Source organism: Ursus maritimus, unplaced genomic scaffold (assembly GCF_017311325.1).
Source record: "Ursus maritimus isolate PB19 unplaced genomic scaffold, ASM1731132v1 scaffold_10, whole genome shotgun sequence".
Classification (NCBI taxonomy): Eukaryota; Metazoa; Chordata; class Mammalia; order Carnivora; family Ursidae; genus Ursus; species Ursus maritimus.
Genome location: NW_024423344.1, coordinates 22,476,939 through 22,501,632, shown reverse-complemented (window position 1 = coordinate 22,501,632; position 24,694 = coordinate 22,476,939). Strand labels below are relative to the sequence as shown.

The 24,694-nt window shown below is 38.3% G+C and overlaps 1 protein-coding gene across 7 annotated transcripts in view; it reads right to left on the bottom strand.

Annotated features, from left to right (window-relative positions):
* CAB39L (calcium binding protein 39 like) overlaps positions 1 to 24,694 on the bottom strand; it is a 112,196-nt gene that overhangs the window by 22,803 nt on the left and 64,699 nt on the right. For all 7 annotated transcript variants that reach the window (XM_008706873.2, XM_008706869.2, XM_008706868.2 and 4 more), the window contains 3 exons: positions 14,259 to 14,377; positions 6,263 to 6,431; positions 28 to 87 (listed from right to left, as the gene is read on the bottom strand). In XM_008706873.2, coding sequence (XP_008705095.1) covers positions 28 to 87; positions 6,263 to 6,431; positions 14,259 to 14,377 — 348 coding nt within the window. The remainder of the gene's footprint in view (positions 1 to 27; positions 88 to 6,262; positions 6,432 to 14,258; positions 14,378 to 24,694) is intronic.

Genomic DNA, 24,694 nt, shown 5'->3' with positions numbered 1-24,694 from the left:
AAAACGTTAAAAAGGACTTCTACTTACAGTGTCATAATTTTGTTCTAAGAAGTCGGCAACCAACACTTTATGTCTGGTTAGTAAGTCCTAGAAAAAGAACAGTGAAGTGAAATAAAATTATTATAGCTAATAAATTTTATAAATTTGGCTTTTCTAAGAATTTTATAAGTCCATTCATTTGAAACATAAAGGTTTCTGAAGAATATTTTCTTTACATCCACAAAATTATTTCCATTCTTAGTTTAAGATGTGAAATGCAAGTTTGTTTCATGTCAATAACAACAAAGTGTTTTAATTCATTATCATTGTTAATTTTATGATAGGAATAATTTAACTAGTGAAACAAACGGGGTTTATAGTCTTCGAGCCATGACTACATTGTGATTATGATCTAATAAATACCTAAATTAAGTTTATGATGATCTATTCGAAATGTCATTAATAGCTTTTTTTTTTTTTTTTTTAAGAATGCCTAATGGCTTAAAACCATATCTCACAAGTTAACCTAAAAGATTTTCCGGGATTTCAACCTTTAGTTTTTTTTCTTAACCATGTTTAAAAAAGAGGTGTCTAGGATGCTGGGAAGCACAAAAACGACATTGAACTGTGCCATCGCAGGCTCATCCTGCTCTTGGGTTAACGGACTGTGTGGTGGTGAGTAGTGACTAAGCCATACAATGCACCCTTTCAAAGCTGAAGACAAGTAGACTGATCTTATTACGGCATAACTCTCAGAAAACTGAACAAAAGCATAAAGGAACATTTGACTGTCTTCGGCTCACACCTAAATTATATCCTTAATTCACCTTAATGTTGAAAGAAAACAAGCCTCACCTAATCCCTTTTATACGCTTAGAGGCTAAATGCCTTGTCTAGGTAGAATGTAGAATTTAATTAAAAACATAAAAGAATTTTAAAGTTGTCCAAAATAAGTTCTTATACTTTAATACACATTTAATTAAAACTTCCTAAAAGCATATAGAAGATCCACAACATAAGTTCACAGAGAACAAGAAGGCAGCAGCAATGGCAAAACTCACCTATCTCTATTTTAATAAGTAAAATATTTAATGCATTTTGCGCTATAATTTTCAAGTTCAAGAACAATGAGACTGGCTATTGATATCATTTCATTAGTTATCATCACATCTTGACTGACCACTGCACCTATCAGTGGAAACTGGTATTTTTTTTTTTTTTCCAGTAGAACATTCAGTATTGTTCTGGAACTGGAATTTTAAAATGGGAAAACCCTCTATATGAAATCATTCCTGGTCTGCCGGAGGTCAAAATTCAAACTAGTTCCTCTATCAGAGGACCCCAAAATAAGGTAGTCCCATGGCATTCTTTGGGGTCCCTAGTTTTCAGACAGCCCCTTCCCTAATGCCCTGAGCAGGATCAGTGATTTTTCTGAGCTGACCCCGGTTAGAAAGCGTTTCTTTCTAAGGGCTGCAGCAGACCCTGGATCCACCTGTTGCAACAATCAGCAGGCTTGAGTGTGGGGACCGTGCCCTCTCCCAGCCGCAGGTCTGCACACACAGCGATGGCAGCAGCAGATGGAGCACGGCACAGATGAGCGCTACCTGGGAAGGTCTCCATTCACTATTCATTAGTGTAACTCCAAAGAAAGAGGAATCAGGAGGGAGTCCTGTTAGTAGCAGCTCCTTCAAATTCCAAAGGAAAAAACTTGTAATAACTTACATATCCAATAACAGAAAAATAAAATGTGACGGGGTAGAATTCCTCCAGCACGTGTACATGGTGGGTACAGCCAATAAATGATTCTCTCTCTCACACACACACACACTCTCACACTCGTGTGTATCTATTCATAGCTATACCCTCACATTTCTGCACGGAGTAAAATGCATGTACAAAACTGGAGGAACTGACCATATATGTACATACACCCACACATATATACACATAATACAAAGACAAATACAATTGCTGCATCATTATAGATCATGTAACAGTGGAAAAAATTAGCTAAAATCCTACCCAAAAAGGAAAAAGCAGAAAGTTGCAAAGAAAAATAAAGTTCAAATTTTAAATGATTTAAAATTTTAAAAATTATTTGAAACACTGTATTCTTTGATCCCACCTCCTCACAATTCTGTTTTGACAAGACTAAGTTTTGCATAGTCTATGTATTATGCTAAAAAAGTCTGAGATGGATATGTAAGTGACTTCTGCACACCTTGGAGACACAGGGTGGAACGACAGAGACACACTCAACGGCAGGGACACGACAGTGGATGGGCCAAGCAGCAGCTGCCATTTACGGAGGATTTACTGTGTGTTGGGGAGCGTGCAGAGCGCTTTACACATGTTATTTCTAATCTTCACAACTCTGCAAAGCAGGGGTTATTTTCTTCATATCTCAGACAAGGAAAATGAAACTCCAAGGTTAACTACTTGCTCAAGGACAGCCAGCCAGTCAGGTGGCAGAGGGAGGTGGAATTCAAACCCCTTCTATCATGTCAGTTCTTGGAAGGAGGGATGAAAGAAATTCCGATTGTCAGGAATGCTTTTTGGGAAAGGACAATCTGTAGACAATACTGTCCTTTCAATGTTAAACATTAATGAATAAACTGGGCAACAGCCATTTTGGAGCTCAAAACGAAAAAGGCAAATCAAAGAGGTTCAAAACAAAAGACAAAACCAAACTAAATTAAACTAAAACCAAGCCAACGAAACAACCAAAACCCCTCAAAGCCATCTACTTAAAAAGAAACAGTGACTTATGGTCACTGTTTTATTATATTAACCACAGCATTTTGGAAAAATATGGAAATTGGCATTTCCAATATTGTTAGCATACCGGAAAACTTTTATTTAAAGATTTATTTATTTGAGAGAGAGAGGGAGGGAGGGAGAGAAAGAGAGAGGGAAAGCAAGCGTGGGGGAGGGGCAGAGGGAGAGGGAGAGAATCTCAAGCTGACTCCCTGCTGAGTGCGGAGCCTGATGCTGGCCTTCATCTCAGGATCCTGAGACCATGACCTGAGCTAAAATCAAGAGTCAGACGCTTAACAGACTGAGGCACCCACACGACCCCCCCACTTTTTTTTTTTTTTTTTAGCATACTAGAAAACTTTTTATGGTTATTTAGATTTTCAGACTTAAGTTCGATGGAAAATATGCTGAGGTATAAATTAAAACAATTTATTTTTGATATTTAATATTGTGCTGCAAATTACATTGGGTTGAACATATGATAGCAAGACATTATTATCAAGTACAGTTTATTTTATTAAATGTTGAAAAACCTTTGTGGAAATTTTGAAAAAATACATATTGATTTCTTTTTGCCTCCATTAGAGTTTGTTCTTTGTTTATAATTATTTGTGAAGCTTTACTTACAGTCTTTTAAAAAAAGAACCAACTTTGTTTCCATGACAGCAGAGTCATCAGATAGAAAAGGGAAAAAAATGGGACTACGCTCTCTATTAATAGAAAACATCTCCTTGGCTGTTTAGGCACAGACAGTTCGCTAGAAAGAAATGGAATCATCTTTTGTGTTAAATGATTCTTCAGATTTGATGCATCAAAGCCTCCCTCACCGTGTGCTCTAGATAGACTTTGGGGGGTTCATCTGTAGCCACTGTACAACCTCTGCTTTGTCGGGTGAGACTGAGTGGCCTGTGGAACGGAGCAGGCTCGTGAGTGACACAGCACTCCGAGCACACATTCACGCTTGTTGCCCTCGCTCCTCTTCCCTCCGCCCACCAGGCAACTCTCCTTAGTGTTGTCCTCAGCCTTTTCCTCCCTCTCTTTCCTTCCTTTCCCTCACTCTTTGCTGTTCTCTCTAGTTTTCTTCTTCTCTTCTTACATCTTTGTCTTCTTCATCCCCCTCCTAGATCCCCCCTCTTCCTTCTCCTTCTTTCCCTTGCCCTTCGCCTTCTATCCCAGACTTGCAGGCTCGGCTCTTCCTCTGCCTGGTCTTGTCAGGGAGAACCTAGGGAGCAGGTAGGACTGGAAGGAGACATGTGGAAAACCCAAGCAAGGTGGTGACTGCTCTCCCTTCAAACCCAGATTCTAGAGTGGCTCCGTACTTATTTTGGGCTTGGCTGAGGCTTTTAGGGAACAAGGGCACTGAGGCTCATTTCCTCTCCCTTCTTAAGCAATTCAGTCCTGGTTCCAAACCTGCACCCCTCCGATTTGTTAAAATAAAAGTGCCACAGTAAACTGTCCTCCTCAAACAGGATTCCCTCTGACAGGAGTTCTTATCAATTCAATTTTCCTCATTTCATGATGTTTCCGGAGATATGGAAATGTCATGATAGACCGTGTTGCAGGCAACAGCTGCCCAGCCTTGCCTACCCCTTCACCAGGCTATCTTTAGGGCCGGGTCCACTCACCAGTGTTCCCTCTTGGTCACAGTGAGCCCCCTCACTGCCCCGCTGCAGGCCCCCACTCCATCCCTTCCCTTTGCTAGGTTTTCTTCTTCCGAGGTGCCCCTTCCTCCTGCTCCCCCTCCAGTCCCTGCTGTCTCTTGTCTCTGCTCCCTGATGCTCTCTCACACTTCCTGCCACCATGTGAGCGTATGTATCTTTTCATGGATTCAGGACACCTTCCTAGAACAGGCTGAGTAAATCCCTAGTCTATAAATAATACATAATTTTCAGTATAACAAACTACCACTTTCACCTTTCTTGGACTCTGGAGAGCTATTAAAAGGAACTATTTGTCATTAGGGTCACAGGCAACTTTGAAGTCGTTCACATAAAGTAGTAAGATTAAAATATTTACTAATACTGGTATAAGGACTATGTCAATATTATTGAAGTATGTATTGAAGATAATACATAAAAAATAAAAAGTCACACGTGAATTACAATTAGGTAACAATATATATTTATATCCTAAAAAAAAAGTAGAAGTAAATTTGGAATGATGTAAATGGAGCAAGTAAATTGCTGAAATGCTTTTAAAGAAATGAATCTGAATATATACATTTAAACAAGTCTTGTCTATTTTGTAATTGACATTTTTGTCAATGATGCTGTTACATCATCAGCATAAAATATTTTCAGAACTCCTCTTCTAAAATTGTCTTCAGAGCCAATGTGGTATACGCTGAAGACAGACTCTATTTTAGTCATTTTAAAATCTATTTTTATTATCATTACCATTATTATTACCAAAATGAAAAACAGTCCTAGCTACCATGATCACCCACTTCACCCATTAACCCAAATGTCAAACAGCTTTGTGCTGTTTCCAAACTTTTATCTGCCCTCAAAGGATAAAGATTTGAAAAATGAACATGGCATAGACAATGACACCAGTTTCAAAATATATTAAATAATGGCAGATCATAAGTAAATGATTTGCTAAGACAGAAACCTTTAAGGTGACATCATTCATTGCAAGTTCTAGTATTTTAGTCTCCAAATTAGCTACATTATTTTCTAATATGCTTTCTGAACATCTTTTTGATAGTCAAACACAGAAACAGAAAGTAGAATGGGGCTAAGGGGCTGAGGGCAAGGCAGAAATGGAGCATTGTTGTTTAACAGATATTAGTTGCACAACAGTGTGAATATACTTGACACTATTGAACTGTGCACTAAAAAATGGTTACGATGGTAATTTTGTTATATGTTATTTTACAATTAAAATTTTTTAATATAAAACTAAGATTAAATTCACTTCCTGTTTAGTAACAGAGTAGATAACAAGTTTGTAAGAATATAGGTGATTATGAAAAAAACACAATTCATTTATTAGTAATTTGTTTCACTGGGTGGGAATTTACGATTACACCGATAAAGTACTGTGATGTCTTTCATATGCAAAGGTGTCATTCTCCAGCTCCCTTCACTACCCAGTTCCCCTCACTACCCAGTTCCCCTCCCTGCAGGTAAACACTGTTCCTGCTTCCCTGGTAACCTTCCAGAGGTATTCAGTGCATATACACCTCAAGTGCAGCTTATACCCTTTGTTTTTAACACAAGTGAAAGCATGCTTTGCATAGAATACTACCTGTTCCTTTTTTTACTTATATATTGCAATTCATTCTGTATGAGTTTGTGACAAGTACTCTGAGTTGTTTTTTCCACAATGTGATAGACTGGCCTCATAGAATGCATGACCGATGCTCTATGACTTGCACCATAAATCACAGTTGGTTATGCTTGGGCCTACGGAATCGCCTTTTCTGCTCTTTAAAATTACACTGCCTCCTCAGAGGCCAGCTGACTTTAACTAAATGCTGAAACTAAATGACCTAGCTGATTCAGAAAAAAAAAAAAATTACCTTAAAAGTAGCAAAGGCATCTGAAGCAATATCGAATGTTGACAACTCCACATACTTAAAGAAGTCTCGGAACTGATTAGAAAAGAGGATGATTTTGGCAAGTGGTTCGTGTCGAATACATTCTCTCAGCATAATCCCACAACGTAAGGCGATCTGTGGGGCTTCATATCTAAAGCATAAACAAGAGAGAAATACAGAACACTGTTATCCTATTAACAAAATAATATTAATGGTATCAAAAGAACCATTTCAATACTGCTGTTAAAGGAAGCATAGATACCATTTGTCACAGTTCATTCCAACACCATTCATTCAATACCCACTGAATAGCTAAGATGTGCCGGCACTATTCCAGACGCTGAGGATACAATAGTAGAGCACAACAGGCCACCGCCTTCCTAGAGTTCATATTTTTTAGTGGGAATACTATTCAGTAGGGTAAGAGACAGATTATAAACAATGAAAAGAAATTTCATATTCTGAGAAGTGCTATGAAACTGAAGACATTAAAATACTTACACTACAGAGTGTGACTACTTAATTTACTTTTGTTTGGACTGAGGGGTCAGGGAAGGAGCAAGGTGTTCCAAGCAAAGGGAACTAACCGCAAAGGCTCCAAGGCAAGAACCAGCTTGGTGAGTTAGAGAAAAGTAAGGCCAGTGTGGCTAGAACGTGGGGGAAGAGTAGTGAATGGTGTGAAGTGAGGCAAGAGTGGAGAAGGGCAGGGGCCAGATCACATACAGCTGCGTAAGCTAAGCTAAGGAGTGTGGTTTTAAAGTGTGGTAGGAAGCCTTTGGAGAGTTTAAAGCAAGAAATTAACATGGCCTAACATATGCTTTAAAAAGATCACTCTGGGCATCTGTGGGGACGACTGGGCGGCTCAGTTGGTTAAGTATCTGACTTTTGATTTTGGCTCAGATCTCAAGGTTGAGCCCCGCATTGGATTCCATGCTGGGCGTGAAGCCTGCTTAAGATTCTCTCTCTCCCTCTTCCTCTGCCCTCCCCCCCCCCCCCCACCCCAGGCTGCCGGGTGCACTCTTTCTCTCCTAAAAAAAAAAAAAGGAAAAATGAGCTGGAAAGTTAGAGTGGGAGCAGGGGGACTGGGTAGGAGGAGGAGCAGAAGCCCAGCTAAGATGATGGTGGCCTGGACTGAGGTGGTAGTAATACATTAGAGGACTGTGGGCGGATCGTGCGTATTGTCTGCAGGGAGTCAACAGGCCTTGCTAACGACGTAGCCAGGGTAGAGTGGGAACAAATCTGGGGTGAGGGAAATTGAGGACTCAAGAACGATTCCCACATTTTTGGCCTGAATAATTGGGTAGATGGTGGTGCCAATTTTTAAGATGAATAAAACTAGTAGACGAACAGACCAGTGAAGAAATTAAAAGTTTGTTTCTGACCATGTTAACTTGGAGATGCGTGATATCTAAGTAGAGATGTCTCCTTGGCAGTAGAATCTATCTATCTGGGGGTCAGAAAAAGGATAAGTATAAGGATAGATATTACATGCACGTATATAAGATTTGTATATAATAGATGACCAATAATAAATAGCTGTGTATTGAATGACTCACTGAAGTCATGAATTACAGCTCGTAGCAAAAACTGCACTAGAAAAACACAATGTTTACTGTAGGAAACAATTCAGGACTGGCACATTAGATCTGTTCCATTCCTAATTTAATAACAATGCCTCAAGTGTCAAATTCAACACTGACATAAATCTAGTTTGAGTTACATTCCAGGGTAGGATAAGGTTTCAAGAAAGTGAACAAAACTTAGCTCAAGTAAAACAAGCTCAGTATTAAAATACAGTTGACAACTGTGTGGAAAACAGTAGACTAGAATGAAGGAAGACACAGTGGTAAAAGACTGGGAAGGGCATATAGGATAAAAAAAATCTTATATCATTTCATTTCAGTTAAATACAATATTAATTTTTATGGTTCTAATACAAAGCCCACTGGAAAAAAAAACCCTCAATTATCTCAATTCTTGAAAAAGCACTTTCCTATAATGTTGAGAATAGAAGGAAAATGATATCCATAAAGGGCCTACATAATCTTTCAAATTTACCATGAATTTTGCAAGTAGGAAAAATTCCAGCAAAAAATATTTTTAAAAGCAAAAACGACCACTGAACAGATGAGAACTGAAATGAACAGATAAGAAAACTATTGAATAGATGAAAATCAAAACAAAACCACTCTTACACAAAACAAGATAAAACTCACCAAATATAAGTGATACCATTTTGTTGAGCAATAAAGAATAATACACTATTCTTTATAAGACAACATCTACATGAAATTTGATTCAAGAATAAAATCTCTCTCCTACAATTTAGGAAACCGGCTACTTTGCAAAATCAAATCTACAAATACAGTAGGGGAAATGGTAAACAAGGATATTTGAAAGGATTCACTAAACTAAGGTAGTATTTATCATTTTTGTTCTGCTTTATGCTGAATACTATTTATAACTATCCTTTGAGTATTCCCTGAATAACTCATATTTACATTAAATGCTAATATATTCAGATAGGCATGATTATTTGCAGAATATTAAAAAATGCCTATTTATAGTTAATAATTTCTCTTACCAGAAGAACTTGAAGATCAGCCTGCTGATACACATAGAGTTATAGATGGAAAATATAAAATGTTATAAAGAGGAGTGTATTTTCCAAAGTGTGAAGGAGAAAAACATTGCTGTTAGAGTACTTTAGAGTATATGAAATAAAGACCGTTGGCCTAGAGAAAGAACCCAAGACCATTAAAATCTAGACTTATTAGTGAGGTACTTATGGACTTTTGTAATTTGGCCCTAAACTTTTCCATTTCATTTCTCATCCCATTCCCTACATCTTTGGGGTATGCCATTCTCTCAACCTAGAATTTCCTTCTCCTTGCATTTCTACCTCTAAGATTCTCTCTCATCTTTCCAGGCTTAGTTTAAATGCCACCTCCTCCTTGAAGTCTTTTCTAATAACCCACCACTGAAGATTATTCCCTCTCTCCTTCATATTCTTACAACAGTTTGTAATGCCCGTTTAGCACTTTTTTCAATCTATACTATGTTACATCGCCAATAAGTAGTTATAAATCTGTTTTCTTCACCTCATTTCAAACAACTTCATTGCTGGGAATAGGTTTTACTTGTTACCGTCTTGCTCTCTTGTTACCTTCTCCTTTCCTCCTCTGCTCCCATCTCCATATGGTGTCTGTATCGTATTTGTTACTCTCCCCTATTCCCACCTCAATCTGCAGAGCGCTTAGCATAACGTTTTGCACAAAGTAGGCATATAATGAAATTAGGGGCGCCTGGGTAGCGCAGTCGTTAAAGCGTCTGCCTTCGGCTCAGGGTGTGATCCTGGCGTTCAGGGATCGAGTCCCACGTCAGGCTCCTCCGCTGGGAGCCTGCTTCTTCCTCTCCCACTCCCCCTGCTGTGTTCCCTCTCTCGCTGGCTGTCTCTCTGTCACATAAATAAATAAAATCTTAAAAAAAAAAAAGGTAGGCATATAATGAAATTAATGAATTTCTTCTTCTTCCTTTTCTTCTTCTTCTTCTTCTTCTTCTTCTTCTTCTTCTTCTTCTTCTTCTTTTTCGAGAAAGAGAGAGAGAGAAAGAGTGTGTGCACAAGTGGGTGGGGGGAGGAAAGGGAGAGGAAGAGAGAGAATCTAAAGTAGGCTCCACGCCAAGTATGGAGCCCTATGTGGGGCTCAATCTCATAACCCTGAGATCATGAACTGAGCCAAAATCAAGAGCCAGACGCGTAACCAACTGAGCCACCCAGACGCTCCTGAAGTTAATAAATTTCAAACTCTGACTAAAATTCTTAATACTAGAACTCTAATGAAACTCAAACTGGCTTAGTCAAAAAGCTGTATGATCTCTAGCCAACATTTTCTCATTTCTTGATTAAATTTCCAAACTGAGACTATCTATAAAAAGTTTATACTCCAAACTTTTGTGTATAATTAGTTCACTTTTTCCTTTCATTTGGTAAAGTTTATTGGAACCATCTGTGATATACTGACTATTTATTCTTGAAAACTAAAAAAATATTTTAAAAACTATTCCTCTGGGTCAGAACACTTGTTGCATCCCACTAGTTTGTGCCTAAGAGTGGAAATGTCATTCTCTGAGATGACAGCTCCTTAAAGGTAGGAATACACTGGGATATAGAGAGAAATTCTTAATTTTCGTCAGTACCCTTTAAGGGTTCTATAATTCACATATATCATTTCAACCTTACTACCCTCTAGGATATTGGCTTCTGATAGTTTATTACTCCACAAAGAAAGCCTATCCTAAGTTTCAAATCCCAATAACATTAATATCCTTTTCTTGGTACAAAACAAATATCTCATCTATTCTATTCCACTTATGAAAAAGGTTCCTAAGGGCAGGGACCACAATGAATCACTGTGCCTCCACAATGACTAATTTATGTCAGGTTGCTAATAAAGAGTAACCCAATAAATTCTGAATCATTATTTTTATAGAATTGAATTATATCTTCCTTTTTGATTTGCAGTTTAGATTATATAGTCTGGCCTCTAACTATGTTAGTATGGAGAAGGTACACTACTATATATGCAAATAATCACAGCATATAAGATCCCTTTCAAATTTAATAAAAGCTAAAATGTAAGAGCAGCTGTCTCCTCTAGCAGTGAGCTACATACAAAAAATGGTCAGAAGATCTTGTGAAAGAATATCTCAAGTTAAGAATAATTATAAAAGGGAAACATGACTTGTGCTGTTGCTGGAGGCAAACAATGTCAGGCAGTAGTCGGAAAAGTTCTGTAAAACGTCACTTAACAAACACTTGGCCTCCTCAATATAGGCAAGAAGTTTTGCTTTTATTTTTTTTATTTTTTATTTTTTAAGATTTTATTTATTTATTTGATAGAGACAGAGGCAGCGAGAGAGGGAACACAAGCAGGGGGAGTGGGAGAGGGAGAAGCAGGCTTCCCACAGAGTAGGGAGCCCAATGCAGAGCTCGATCCCAGAACGCTGGGATCATGACCTAAGCCGAAGGCAGATGCTTAACGACTGAGCCACCCAGGCGCCCCGAAGTTTTGCTCTTAATCTAGATATATTTGCTTACTTTAAAAATAAGGAGATAACTCTGTCCACTAAAAAGGCTTAGAAGCAATAACAATCCAATGTCAATGAGAAGCCCTAGCATCCGATTATAGTCTCTAAGAACCATTCCTCACTAAAAAGAACAAAAGTCCTTGGTAGAAATGGCTGATTTCAAGTCTGTGTTAGGAAATATACAAGATGGGCCTGGTATACCTTGTGCCAAAAAGCAAGGAATCTCACTTGCTAATGGGAGTAATATCAAAAGGACATGAGGCAACTTGAAGGATAGCAACTGAACACCAGCAAGAAAAAGAAAATATATGGAAAAAATTAAACCCACAAGTTCATAATAATAATAAGGGATGGGGGAGGGGAGAGAGAGAAAAGAAACTCATTAGATGCCAACAGAAGTTGGGGTAACAACTTATTTCTCTCTAAATCGATAATGGAAGGAAAAGAATTAGGCATTCTACCTCTCTGATATGAACTGTATTTTAAAGTAGTTAAATTGTGGTGGATGGCAGAAAGTTATTCTCTATAAAACTACTCTAGTCAATAAACGCATGAGAAATGACAGAATTAGAAAATCATCTTTTTGTAACCGCTAATGAAATGACTGAATCATACAGTGTTTATCAATGAATGGTAAAACAATTAAGTGTAAGGTTGATGAGGAACTTTACAATGGTTTAAGCTGTCTCCACCTGAACCCACTGCTCAATCGTAGCATTACAAAGTGTATGTCTCCTGATGAGATGAAATATGAACTACACAGCACCACCTACAAAATATGATTGCCAAGATAAAACTGAATCTGAATCTAATCAAGTCTTTAAATATAACATTCAGGTCAGAAATACAGAATACAGTGGAACAAGTTAAGTGACACCATTAGGAAGCAATATGACAAATCCAGAATGGAGGAAATTCTCAGTTTTTCAAAAAGTCAGTGACATAAAAAGGGGAGTGGGTACTGTTCTCAACGAAAAGAGACTTTGAAAAGACCTATGTGGCATTACAACCAAATACAGTGAATGGAACTTGTTAGGATCCTTAACTGAACAAACCAACTATGGAAATTTAGGGGAGGAAACAATCAAGGAAATTGGAGTATGGAGTACATATTAGTTACTAAAGAATTATTGTTACTTTTTAAGTATAATAATTACATTGTGGTTATGTAAAATTTATCTTTTTATTTTTGCAATGCATATCAAAGTAAATTATTTAGGGTTGATAAATCGAGATTACATGAAGTTTGGGATTTGCTTTAAAATACTCCAGCCAAAAAAGTCGGGGGAGGTGTTGGGGAGATAGATGAAACAAACACAGTGAAATACTGATTGTTGTTAAGATTGGGTGATGGGTACACAGGGTTTCTTTGTACTTTCTACTTTTGTATATGGTTGAAAATTTTTGATTAAAATTTTTAAAATAGTACTATTAGGAGAAATTTATTATTTCAATATTAGACTTCTGGAACATCTTCCATTGGCTATGATTTTTTATGGATCACTGAGAGGAGTTTAAGTGACTTCATCCTCAAGTTCTCTCAGTAACTTAGAATGTCACTTGCCGGGGCAAGAGAAAAGTTCATTTAGAGAAAGTCTTTATTTATAATCTTCTCATAAAATTTGGGTTCCAAATCCTTCATACCATGTTTTGTATCCTATTTCCAGATGATTATCTTTGATGAGCAAATATCAATTTCTTCCTTCCCTTTCTTTTCCTTTTTCCTTTCCTTTCCTTTCCTTTCCTTTCTTTTCTTTCCTTCCTTCCTTCCTTCCTGGTTAGAATTAGGTTCAATACAGAATAATACTATCATTTTCCGAAATAACATCAGTTTGATTTGTAAATGCACCAATCAAGTTTTGTCTTGTTTAAAATTGTCCATATGTTTCTATGGGAATTGCAGCTCTTAAGAGGAACAGTGATAATAATTTCTTAGATTAGTAGTTACTGAGTACCGTGTACTAGATGCTGTGCTTCATAAGCATTATCTCACTGAAGACTCCTTCATAAGCATTATCTCACTGAAGACTCCTAACAACCTACTGATGTAGGTATTATTATGGACTCCATATTGCAATGAGGAAACCAAGACATTAGGAAGTTAAATAACTTGCCCAAGGTCTTAGAGTATGTAAATGGCAGAGCCCCGGCTGACAACACCAATCTTTCTGATGGTGCAAAGTCAATGGCATATATTGCAACATCATTTTAGTGTGAAGGTAATATAAATTTTACTTTTATTTTACAGATAAGAAAACTGAGGTTTGGAAAGGTGCAGTGTCTTGCCTAAGATCACAGAACCAGGAAGTGCGAGAGACAAGAAAAAGGAATAATCAGAGAACAAAAACAAATTCTTATAAATTAAAAATAAGAGTAGCTGAAATGAAAATTCAATAGGGTTTATCTTCAATTAAATGTAAAATTAACATCTTCCAACACATAAAAAGATAAGAGATGAAAAACAGAAGAACTAAGAAATCAATCCTGGAGATTCAACTCTGACTAACAGAAATCTAAAAAGTGAGAACACGGAAAATGGAAGGGAAGAAATTTTCAAAGAAACAATATGTGACAGAGAATGTTAGTGATCCACTGAAATTCACTGTCCTCTTCTTCCTGGACACTAGACAACATTTCTCAGATTTCCTTAAGAATTAAGGGGCCAAATGACTAAGTGATCTCAAATGGAATGTGAAAGGAAGTAATGTGAGCCATTTCCAGGCATGGCTGATCATTTCTCCCATGTATTTTCACCTTCCTGTGAGCTGAAATGGCAAAGCTGAACAGAGGGATCTTAGGAACCAACTGAGCCACCCAGCAGCCCCAATGCTGTATACTTTTAACAACTATTCTATACTCAAACCTACTTTAAAGGAAAGCATGTACCTACCCTTTGAGGAGCATAAACAGGATATGAGGATGCGCGCTAATGTACTCCACAGTAGGACTCCGAGTACCTATCTGTCTTCTCAGGATGTTGTTAAATATCTGGGTCACATCTTTTTTTCCCTGTTAAAGAAACAAACCACCATTAAATTGTACAATTGAAATAGGTGAATTATATGGAGTGTAAGTTATCTCTCAAAAGCTGTTTACACATACACACACATAAAGAGAAATAGCACTGTTCTTTGTAATATCCAAAAACATTAATTTATTCTCTTTTTAGTGATTCAACATTTATATACAGTATAAAATGATCACCATTAGTTACCATCTCTTACTATTCAAAGTTAATACAATATCATTATATTCCTTGTGCTACACATTCCATCCCCATGACCTATTTATTTTATTAATTTATTTTTTAAATTTATTTTTGTCATATATTTTTAGTCAGCTGTACTTTCAAACACTCAAACAGAGTCTACAAAATGGATGCAGCTCTTTTCCACAGGATTTGCACTTGGTTAATTGAGCAACTAGAAGTCTATTTCTCACATTGGTAAATGAAATGGCACAGAAGAATTCAAAATAGTAATGAATATGATACAATTGAATTCCTCATGCTTTTTTACCTTTTAGCTTTATATAAGAAGAAAATTATGATTAACATTTTTAAACCATCTTAAATGAGAGAAAACAGATGAAGAAAATAAAGGTTTTAGCAAATGTAGATTGGAATCAAATTCCTTTTTCTTAAATGTACTTTTTAGTAATTTTTCCCTCCACTTCATCCATTTCCATTCCAAGTTGGTGAATTAAAAAAAAAAAAAGAATGTGAGTTTTTTATTAGTTGGATACATATTTTAGGTGATCCTAAGAAACCATATCTAGCTTAGAGGAATAGAGAGGACCACTCAATCCTAGTAGCCTGAGGTAGAGGAACTGTAGCCAGTCTTGGATAGGACTTTTTAGAGTCCTCATTTCCAAGATACCACTCTCACACACCCTACAACCTGAGGCTCGCCTCCTTCTCCAACTGAAGCTCTGAACTGAACAGGAGTTTTTTATTTATTTATTTATTTTTAAAAGATTTTGTTTATTCATTTGAGGGGGGGGAGAGAGAGAGTGAGAGCATGAGCAGGGAGAAGAGGGAGAAGAAGGAGGCTCCCGGCAAGCAGGGAGTCCAATGTGGGGCTTGATCCCAAAACCCTGGGATCATGACCTGAGCCAAAGGCCCACACTTAACCGACTGAGCCCCCCAGGCACCCTGAGTTTTTTGTTTTTTAAGATTTTATTTTTAAGTAATGTCCACACCCAATGGGGGGCTTGAACTCACAACCCTGAGATCAGGAGGTGCACGTGCTTCTGTCTGACCCAGCCAGGTGCCCCAAACAGGAGTTTTTCATATGAAAAAAAAAAAAAAAAAAGGACAAGAATGACATTCCATTGTCAGTTACTACAGCCCTGATTCTGGCCTTCATCTCTCAAATGAACTGTTAAAGAGAATCTTCCAGTTACGTCCTCCACTTCAAAGCAATCTTCACTCTGCAGAGTGAGCTAACTAGAAATGCAAATCTGACTATGCCATTCTCTTCTCTTAAACTCTTCAATGTCTTCTTTTGCTTTGAAAAAAGTCCAACACCCTCACCTGGTCCTTGTCTACCTCTCCAGCCACATCTCACTTTCTAATTCCTACTTCAAGTTCTATTAATAACAACTGGCTGTACTACATAAACGTATACACAAGCTTTCATTTCTATACCTTTGTTCCTGTTCTTCTGTTCGTCCTGAATGCTTTTCCTTCCTTTCTTTTTGTAGCTAAATCTTAGTCATCCTGTAACCCGGAGCAGAGGTGCCAAGAGCACCTGGCTCCAGGGTTCCCAAACAGACCAGGTTCAGCCACTCACCGCTGACAAAATCCAAAGGCAGAGAGATGAGTGGTGGTGAAACAAGAAAGGAGTTTATTTCAGTGAGGTCAACACAGGGAAGATAGTGGACTAGTGTCTCAAAGACTATCTCCAAAGTGCTGAACCTACTAGTGGGTTTATGTAAGGAAAATGTGGGACAAAGTTCAGTGGGTATATGTAGGTAAGCAGTAAAGATCGTTGCCTTGGGGTCAATCACGTGTGGTCTTGCTGACAACAGAACAGACCTTTTTGCTTGAGGGGGTAGTTTCAGTTCCCATCATGGGATGCTTTGCCTGCAAGGATCTTTTGGCTGAGTTAAGAGATAAGCTGGAAAGAAGAACTTAATCAATTAGAAAGTACAGACAGGTCAAAATGGAGGCTGTTGAAGTCCTCTTTCAATCCTACAGATTCAGTTCAGAAGTATTCACCTCTAGGATAACTGCCCCTGTCTGTGTGACAACATCTTTGCCTACATAGACCAGTACCTCCTCTTCCCTGTCTACCCCTACCTCCATCTCTACCACGGTCATAGCAGCTAACATTAAGTGCTTACGCTGTGCCAGGCACTTATACTAAGAACTTTACATGTATTTTCCAATCCTCATAACAACCTTATAATGTACATTCTATAAGTAAGGAAATTAAGGACTAGTGAGGTTATCTTATGCAGGTGGGATGTGGGACAGCCAGGACTCCATCCAAAACTGATAGAACCCAGAGTCTGGGTTCTTGGCCATTATACTAACCTGATTCCAACACTGAACACAGTACACTGGAATGAATGAATTTTGTCTCTAACTCCCTCATCACACTGTCAGCTCCCAAGCACAAGCCATACTTCAATGCCCGTAGTAGGGCCTGCTATATAGTAGGCATTCAATATTTATTCGACTGATTTATTATTTTAGAAGCGTAGTCATCTGTAAATGCTTTATCACAAATCTAGACCACTGAATCTCATATATCTATTAATGTGGTACTTTTTTAATACCAAAAGAAGACACTAAGATTATTCAATTAATTACTCAATCTTACAGCTACTAGTCATATAAAATATGGACTAAGTACTGATTAAGAATACTAATTAATATGTAGAAAAATATTCTTAAAGGATTCACTTTATCAAAAATTGGCTTGAAATGGATCACAGACTTAAATGTAAAACATAAAACTATAAAACTTCTAGAAAAAATAGAGGAAAATCCTCAGGATCTAGAGTTAGGCAAATAATTCTTAAACTTGACACTAAAAGCACAACCGAGAAGGCAAAAAACTAGTCAGTTGGACTTCAGCAAAATTCAGCACTTCTGTACAAGATCTTGTTAATAGGATGAAAAGAGACGGTACAGACTGGGAGAAAATACTTCAAACCATATATATATGACAAAAAACTAGTGCTAGAATATGTAAAGAAGCCTCTGAATTTAGTAGTATAAAATACAAACCAATGAAAAAGTGGGCAAAAGACAGGAAGAGACATTTCACTGAAGAGGCTCTACAGATGGCTACCAGCACATAAAAGATGTTCAACAAAATTAGCCATTAGGGAAATGCAAATTAAGATCACCGGGAGATATTACTACATCTGCCTATCAAAAGGACTAAAAAATAAATAATCAAATGCTGACAAAAATGGAAAGAAACTACACTTGTACGTTGTTGGTGGAGATCTAAAATATAGAGTCAATCCTGAAAACAATTTGGCAATTTCTTAAAAAACTTAACATGTGGGGCGCTTGGCTGGCTCAGTTATTTGAGCAACCGACTCTTGGTTTTGGCTTAGGTCATGCTCTTAGAGCCCTGGGATCAGGCCTCAAGTCGGGCTCTGTGTTGGGCGTGGAGACTGCTTGAGGGTTTTCTGTCTCTGCCTCTCCCCCTGCTCTCTCTCTTACTGGAGTTAATAAATAAATCTTTAAAAAAATAAAATAAGGGGCACCTGTGGTGGCTCCAACAGTTAAGTGGCTGCCATCGGCTCAGGTCATGATCTCAGAGTCCTGAGATGAAGCCCCGTGTCGGGCTCATGGAGCAACGGGGAGCCTGCTTCTCCCTCTCCCTCTGCCTGCCGCTCCCCCTGCTTGTGCTCATTTTCTCTCTAATAAATAAACAAAATATTTAAAAAATAAAAAATAAAATAAATAAAATAAAATAAAGACTTAACATGCAACTACTATACTAGCGCTTCTGGTATTTATCACAGGGAGGTGAAACCTGGCCATGAATGTTCACAGTGGCTTTATTCATAATAATCAAAAGCAGGAAACAACCTAGGAATCCTTCCACAGGTAAACGGTTAAACAAACTGGGCTATATACCCATACCAGGGACTCAGCAATAAAAAGGAATGAACTTTGAGATATGCAACAAACTGGATGAATCTTAAGGAATTATGCTGAGTGAAAAATGCCAGTAACAAAAGGTTATACAAACTGAGTGTCCATCAACAGACAAATGGATAAGGAAGGTGTGGCATATTTCTACTATGGAATATTACACAGCCATAAAAAAGGATAAGATTGTGCCATTTGAGACATGGATGAACATAAAGAGTATTATAATAAGTAATTAAGTCAGACTGAGAAAGACAAATACCACATGATTTTACTCACATGTGGAATCTAAAAAAAATATCCCACAAATGAATAAGAAATAAAATGCAAAATTAGACCTATACATACAGAGAACAGTACTGATGGTTGCCAGAGGGGAGAAAAGTGGGGGGTTGGGTAAAATGGGTGAAGGGAGCAGGAGATACAGGCTTCCAGCTGTGGAATAAATAAGTCAAGACAGTATAATGAATATAGTCAATGATACTGTAACAGTGATGTATGGGAACAGATGGTAGCTACACTTGCAGTGAGCACAGCATAATGTATGAACTTAAGGAATCACTATGTTGTACACTTGAAACTAATGTAACATTGTGTGTCAACTCAAAAAAATTTAGAAGATTACACATTATATGGTTCCATTTACATTCAGATTACAGAATGGAGAACTGATTTGTGGTTGCTAGAGGTCAAGGATGGGGTAAGAGAGGTGAGTGGCTATAAAAGGGCAAGAGGAGGCATCTTTGTGGTGATGGAAATTTTCTGTATCTTGACTTTATCAACATCAATATTCTGGTCATGTCACTGCACTATGGTTTTGCAAGAGTTTACCATCAGGGAAACTGGGCAAGGTACATGAGACATCTGTATTATTTATTTTACAGAGTTTTCTTGTTGGAGCAAGCTGCAGGAAGAAAGCAGGGAAGTGCCCACTCTTTTGGGGAGACTGTAGCCAGCAATGAGATGCATAATTAAAAGCCAGAACCTCAGACAGTAGCTTGTAAAGTATGCCTCAAACCGCTTCTAAGGAAAGACTGGGAGTTGGGTGTTTTTGCTGCGCTTCCTTTGTGCTAGCCTGGGAGAGGTGGGGATAGTTGCAACAAGTGCTCTTGCACCCATGAACAACTGCTCCTTTGTTTGCTATAGTCCTGTGGGACTCATGAATGCAAGCCCTGTTAGCTTTCATACATAGGTGATTTGGGGGACCATCCCTCAGTTGGCAGCCTTAAAAGTTGGGGCACCAGATGTGTGGTCCAAACCCTTTGCTCCTCAAAGAAAAGCTGGGTGTTGGGGATCCCCCCGAACTGTATGGTGCTATGCCAGGGGGTGGGGTTTATGGCCAATGTGTCTCAGCCTTTGCTACCCATTTTGATGTGAATATTTTCTCAGTTGCTCAATGAATAGGAGTCACTTAGCTAATTTCTAGATTTCTCTCAGAGGGAATTCCTGCATGTGTAACTGTACATTCTGTTTAACCATAGGAGGAGGGAAATTCAGGAGTCTCCTATGTTACCATCTAAGTCCAGAGTCCCAGAATTTTTTTAAATGGTAAGATTCAATGCTAGTTCTCATATATTGCTGGTGAGGATATAAAGCAATTTAATAATACCTGACTGATGTCCTAGAATCTCAAATTGGGAAATCTAGCCTGAGAAAATAATCTTAAATAGCAATCTTAAATACAAAAGAAAAGTTTCAGACACAGAGACTTTTTTTTTTGAGAGAGAGAGAACAAGCGTGCGTGTGTGAGCAGGGAAGGGGGGTGGCCTAGGGGGAGGGGCAGATGGAGGAGAGAGAGAATCCTATGCAGGCTCCATTCCCAGCATGCAGCCTGATGTGTGTCTTGATCTCACGACCCTAAGATCATGATCTGAAGCCGAAATCAAGAGTCAGATGGTTAACTGGCACAGAAATCTTCATCATAGTGGTGATAATAAAGAGTTAGAAATAATCAGTATGTCCAGAATTAGGCATGGTCACATAAATTATGGTATATGTAACTAGCGGAAATAAGAACATCAAAATGTTGGCAATGATTAAATACAAGAAAAATCTATGGCTAGCCATTGCTTTCACTTTATTCCATGGAGAGAAACAGAGAAGGGTAGAAATAAGGGAGAAAGAAAGAGAAGAATTAAGAAGAAAGGAAGGAAAGAGAGCCAGGGAAGAAGAAAGAAGAATTAAAAAGGTGCGCGCGAGAGAGATTAAAAAAACAACAACAAGGGGCGCCTGGGTGGCACAGTGGTTAAGCCTCTGCCTTTGGCTCAGGGCGTGATCCCGGCGTTACAGGATCAAGCCCCACATCAGGCTCCTCTGCTATGAGCCTGCTTCTCCCTCTCCCACTCCCCCTGCTTGTGTTCCCTCTCTCGCTGGCTGTCTCTATCTCTGTCAAATAAATAAATAAAATCTTAAAAAAAAAAAAAACAACAAAAACAGACACATGGGAAAGGAAAGTTTATCTTCCTTTAAGAAAAACACACAATATAAAATCCAAATTTTAACCAAAAATTAGGAGCTGAGTCTTCAATTTAAAAGGATACTTTAGGATCAGTTGCTCTCATAATTTTAAAATATAAAAAACGTTCATACTACTTCATGCTAAATGAATTTTATTTACACAGATGTTAAACTGTATAAGAGGTATAGCTGTAGATATAAATAAAATTTAAGTGAAAGAAGTCATCTGTTCTTCTCAAACCTTTCTAAACTCACAGTAATCCTGCACAATATCAATCCTCTTTGAAAAGGCGTAAGAGCATGTCTTTCATACTTCCCAGTGAAATGCCACAAGAACATTTCCATACAGCATTCCAGTGAACAGTTGAAATGAAGCTCCACAGAACTCTATCCAACTTTTACACAGAGGAAAACATTCTTCTGGTTCATTAGCAAATAATGTGCGGAGGCAAAGGAAGCCCCCCGTGGCTAACGAAAACAAGCTCTGATACCAGGAACAGCTTCTCAAATCAGAGGAAAGGATCAGAATGGAAAGGATTAAAGAAAACTTAAACAAGTACCAGATGATTAATGATAGTCCTTCCATAATACAGAACCTTTGCAGATATCCATTCATCACACTATACCTAACTGGAGTAAAACCTTAACTATTTCAAAACCAGTCTGCAGCAACCCTCAGACTGCTAGATTTCAAGCTCTGGATCTAGAAGTGGCCAGAAAAAAAAGAAGAAAAATGTTTTTGATGGTAATGCAGCAACATCTAGACATGAACCAAAATGCCTGATATTAGTAGTAATTCTAAGACTACATATAATGTAACTGAACAGATGCCAAACCTGAAGAAGCACTTGCATTAAGCTGACAAATTCAAAAAGGTCAGCCCTAACATGAGACGGTCAACGACGAATGAATGATACATACAGAGGTATCAACTGGAATTAAATAAGGAAAGAGAAAAAGAGAGAAGAAAGAAGCAACAAACAGCAGGCACAGCAATTAGAAGTAACTGCTGATAAAGAGCACCCTTCACTGATAATAGAAGTAAGAGCAGGCAGGGACGCCTGGTGGCTGAGTTAGCTGTCTGCCTTCGGCTCAGGTCCTGGGATCTAGTCCCACACGGAGTCCCTCATCGGGCTCCTTCCTCACGGGAGCCTGCTTCTCCCTCTGCCTGATGCTCGCCCTGCTTGTGGTCTCTCTCTCTCTGACAAATAAGTAAATAAAATCTTAAAATAAAAAAGAAGTGAGAAAGGCAAATAAGGGAGTAAAAGAGAGCAAAAGAAAACACCCATTTTAAAATTGCAGCCATTGACTTGTATATAGGATATATAAAGAATTCTCAAAATTCACCAACCAAATAAAAAGAGGGCAAAAGGTCTATTTAGACAATTCACAGAAGAAAAGATACAGTAGCAAATAAACACATTTGGAAAGATGCTCAACATCATTAGTCATTAAGGGAATGTAAATTAAAACCACAACATACCACTGACACTTACCTGAGTGGCTAAAATTTTTTTTAAAAAACCCAAAGCTAAAAGCAAACAAACAAAAACCCCAATGCTACCCAACAATCCTACTCCTGGGTATTTACACAAGTGAAATGAAAACCTACATCTGCACATACAAACTGCATAAATGGTTATAGAGGTTTTATTTGTAACTGCTCAAAACTGAAAATCCCCCAAATATCCCTCAACTGGGGGATGGCTAAATGGTCTGTGTACATCCATGCATTGGAATACTACTCAGCAATAAAAAGGAACAAACTCCTTTAACCAGAGACGTAAAGGATCTATATTCTAGAAACTATAAATCACTCTTGAAAGACATTGAAGAAGACACAAAAAGATGGGAAAACATTCCATGCTCATGGATCAGAAGAATTAACATAGTTAAAATGTCCATGCTACCCAGAGCAATCTACACTTTCAATGCTATCCCGATCAAAATACCAATGACATTTTTCAAAGAACTGGAACAAACAGCGCTTAAATTTGTGTGGAACCAGAAAAGGCCCCGAATTGCCAAGGAATTGTTGAAAAGGAAAAACAAAGCTGGGGGCATCACAATGCCGGATTTCGAGCTGTACTACAAAGCTGTGATCACAAAGACAGCATGGTACTGGCACAAAAACAGACACATAGACCAATGGAACAGAATAGAGAACCCAGAAATGGACCATCGGCTCTTTGGGCAACTAATCTTTGATAAAGCAGGAAAAAACATCCGGTGGGAAAAAGACAGTCTTTTCAATAAATGGTGCTGGGAAAATTGGACAGCTACATGCAAAAGAATGAAACTTGACCACTCTCTCACACCATACACAAAGATAAACTCCAAATGGATGAAAGACCTCGATGTGAGACAGGAATCCATCAAAATCCTAGAGGAGAACATAGGCAGCAACCTCTACGACATCGGCCAAAGCAACCTTTTTCATGACACATCCCCAAAGGCAAGAGAAACAAAAGATAAAATGAATTTATGGGACTTCATCAAGATTAAAAGTTTCTGCACAGCCAAGGAAACAGTCAGAAAAACTAAGAGGCAGCCCACGGAATGGGAGAAGATATTTGCAAATGACACTACAGATAAAGGACTGGTATCCAAGATCTACAAAGAACTTCTCAAACTCAATACACGAGAAACAAATAAACAAATCAAAAAATGGGCAGAAGATATGAACAGACACTTTTCCAATGAAGACATACAAATGGCTAACAGACACATGAAAAAATGTTCAAAATCATTAGCCATCAAGGAAATTCAAATCAAAACCACACTGAGATACCACCTTACGCCAGTTAGAATGGCAAAAATAGACAAGGCAAGAAACAACAATTGTTGGAGAGGATGTGGAGAAAGGGGATCCCTCCTACATTGTTGGTGGGAATGCAAGTTGGTACAGCCACTCTGGAAAACAGTGTGGAGGTCCCTTAAAAAGTTAAAAAGTGAGGGGCGCCTGGGTGGCACAGCAGTTAAGCATCTGCCTTCGGCTCAGGGCGTGATCCTGGCGTTATGGGATCGAGCCCCACATCAGGCTCCTCCGCTATGAGCCTGCTTCTTCCTCTCCCACTCCCCCTGCTTGTGTTCCCTCTCTCGCTGGCTGTCTCTATCTCTGTCAAATAAATAAATAAAATCTTTAAAAAAAAAAAGTGAGCTACCCTATGATCCAGCAATTACACTACTGGGTATTTACCCCAAAGATACAGATGTAGTGAAGAGAAGGGCCACATGAACCCCAATGTTCATAGCAGCATTGTCCACAATAGTTAAATCATGGAAGGAGCCGAGATGCCCTTCAACAGATGACTGGATCAAAAAGATATGGTCCATATGTACAATGGAATATTACTCAGCTATCAAAAAGAACGAATTCTCAACATTTGCTGCAACATGGACGGCACTGGAGGAGATAATGCTAAGTGAAATAAGTCAAGCAGAGAAAGACAATTATCATATGGTTTCTCTCATCTATGGAACATAAGAAGTAGGAAGATCAGTAGGAGAAGAAAGGGATAAAGGGGGTTAATCAGAAGGGGGAATGAAGCATGAGAGACTATGGACTCTGGGAAACAGACTGAGGGCTTCAGAGGGGAGGGGGGTGGGGGAATGGGATAGGCTGGTGATGGGTAGTAAGGAGGACACATATTGTATGGTGCACTGGGTGTAATACGCAACTAATGAATCGTGGAACTTTACATAAAAAACCAGGGATGTACTGTATGGTGACTAACATAATATAATAA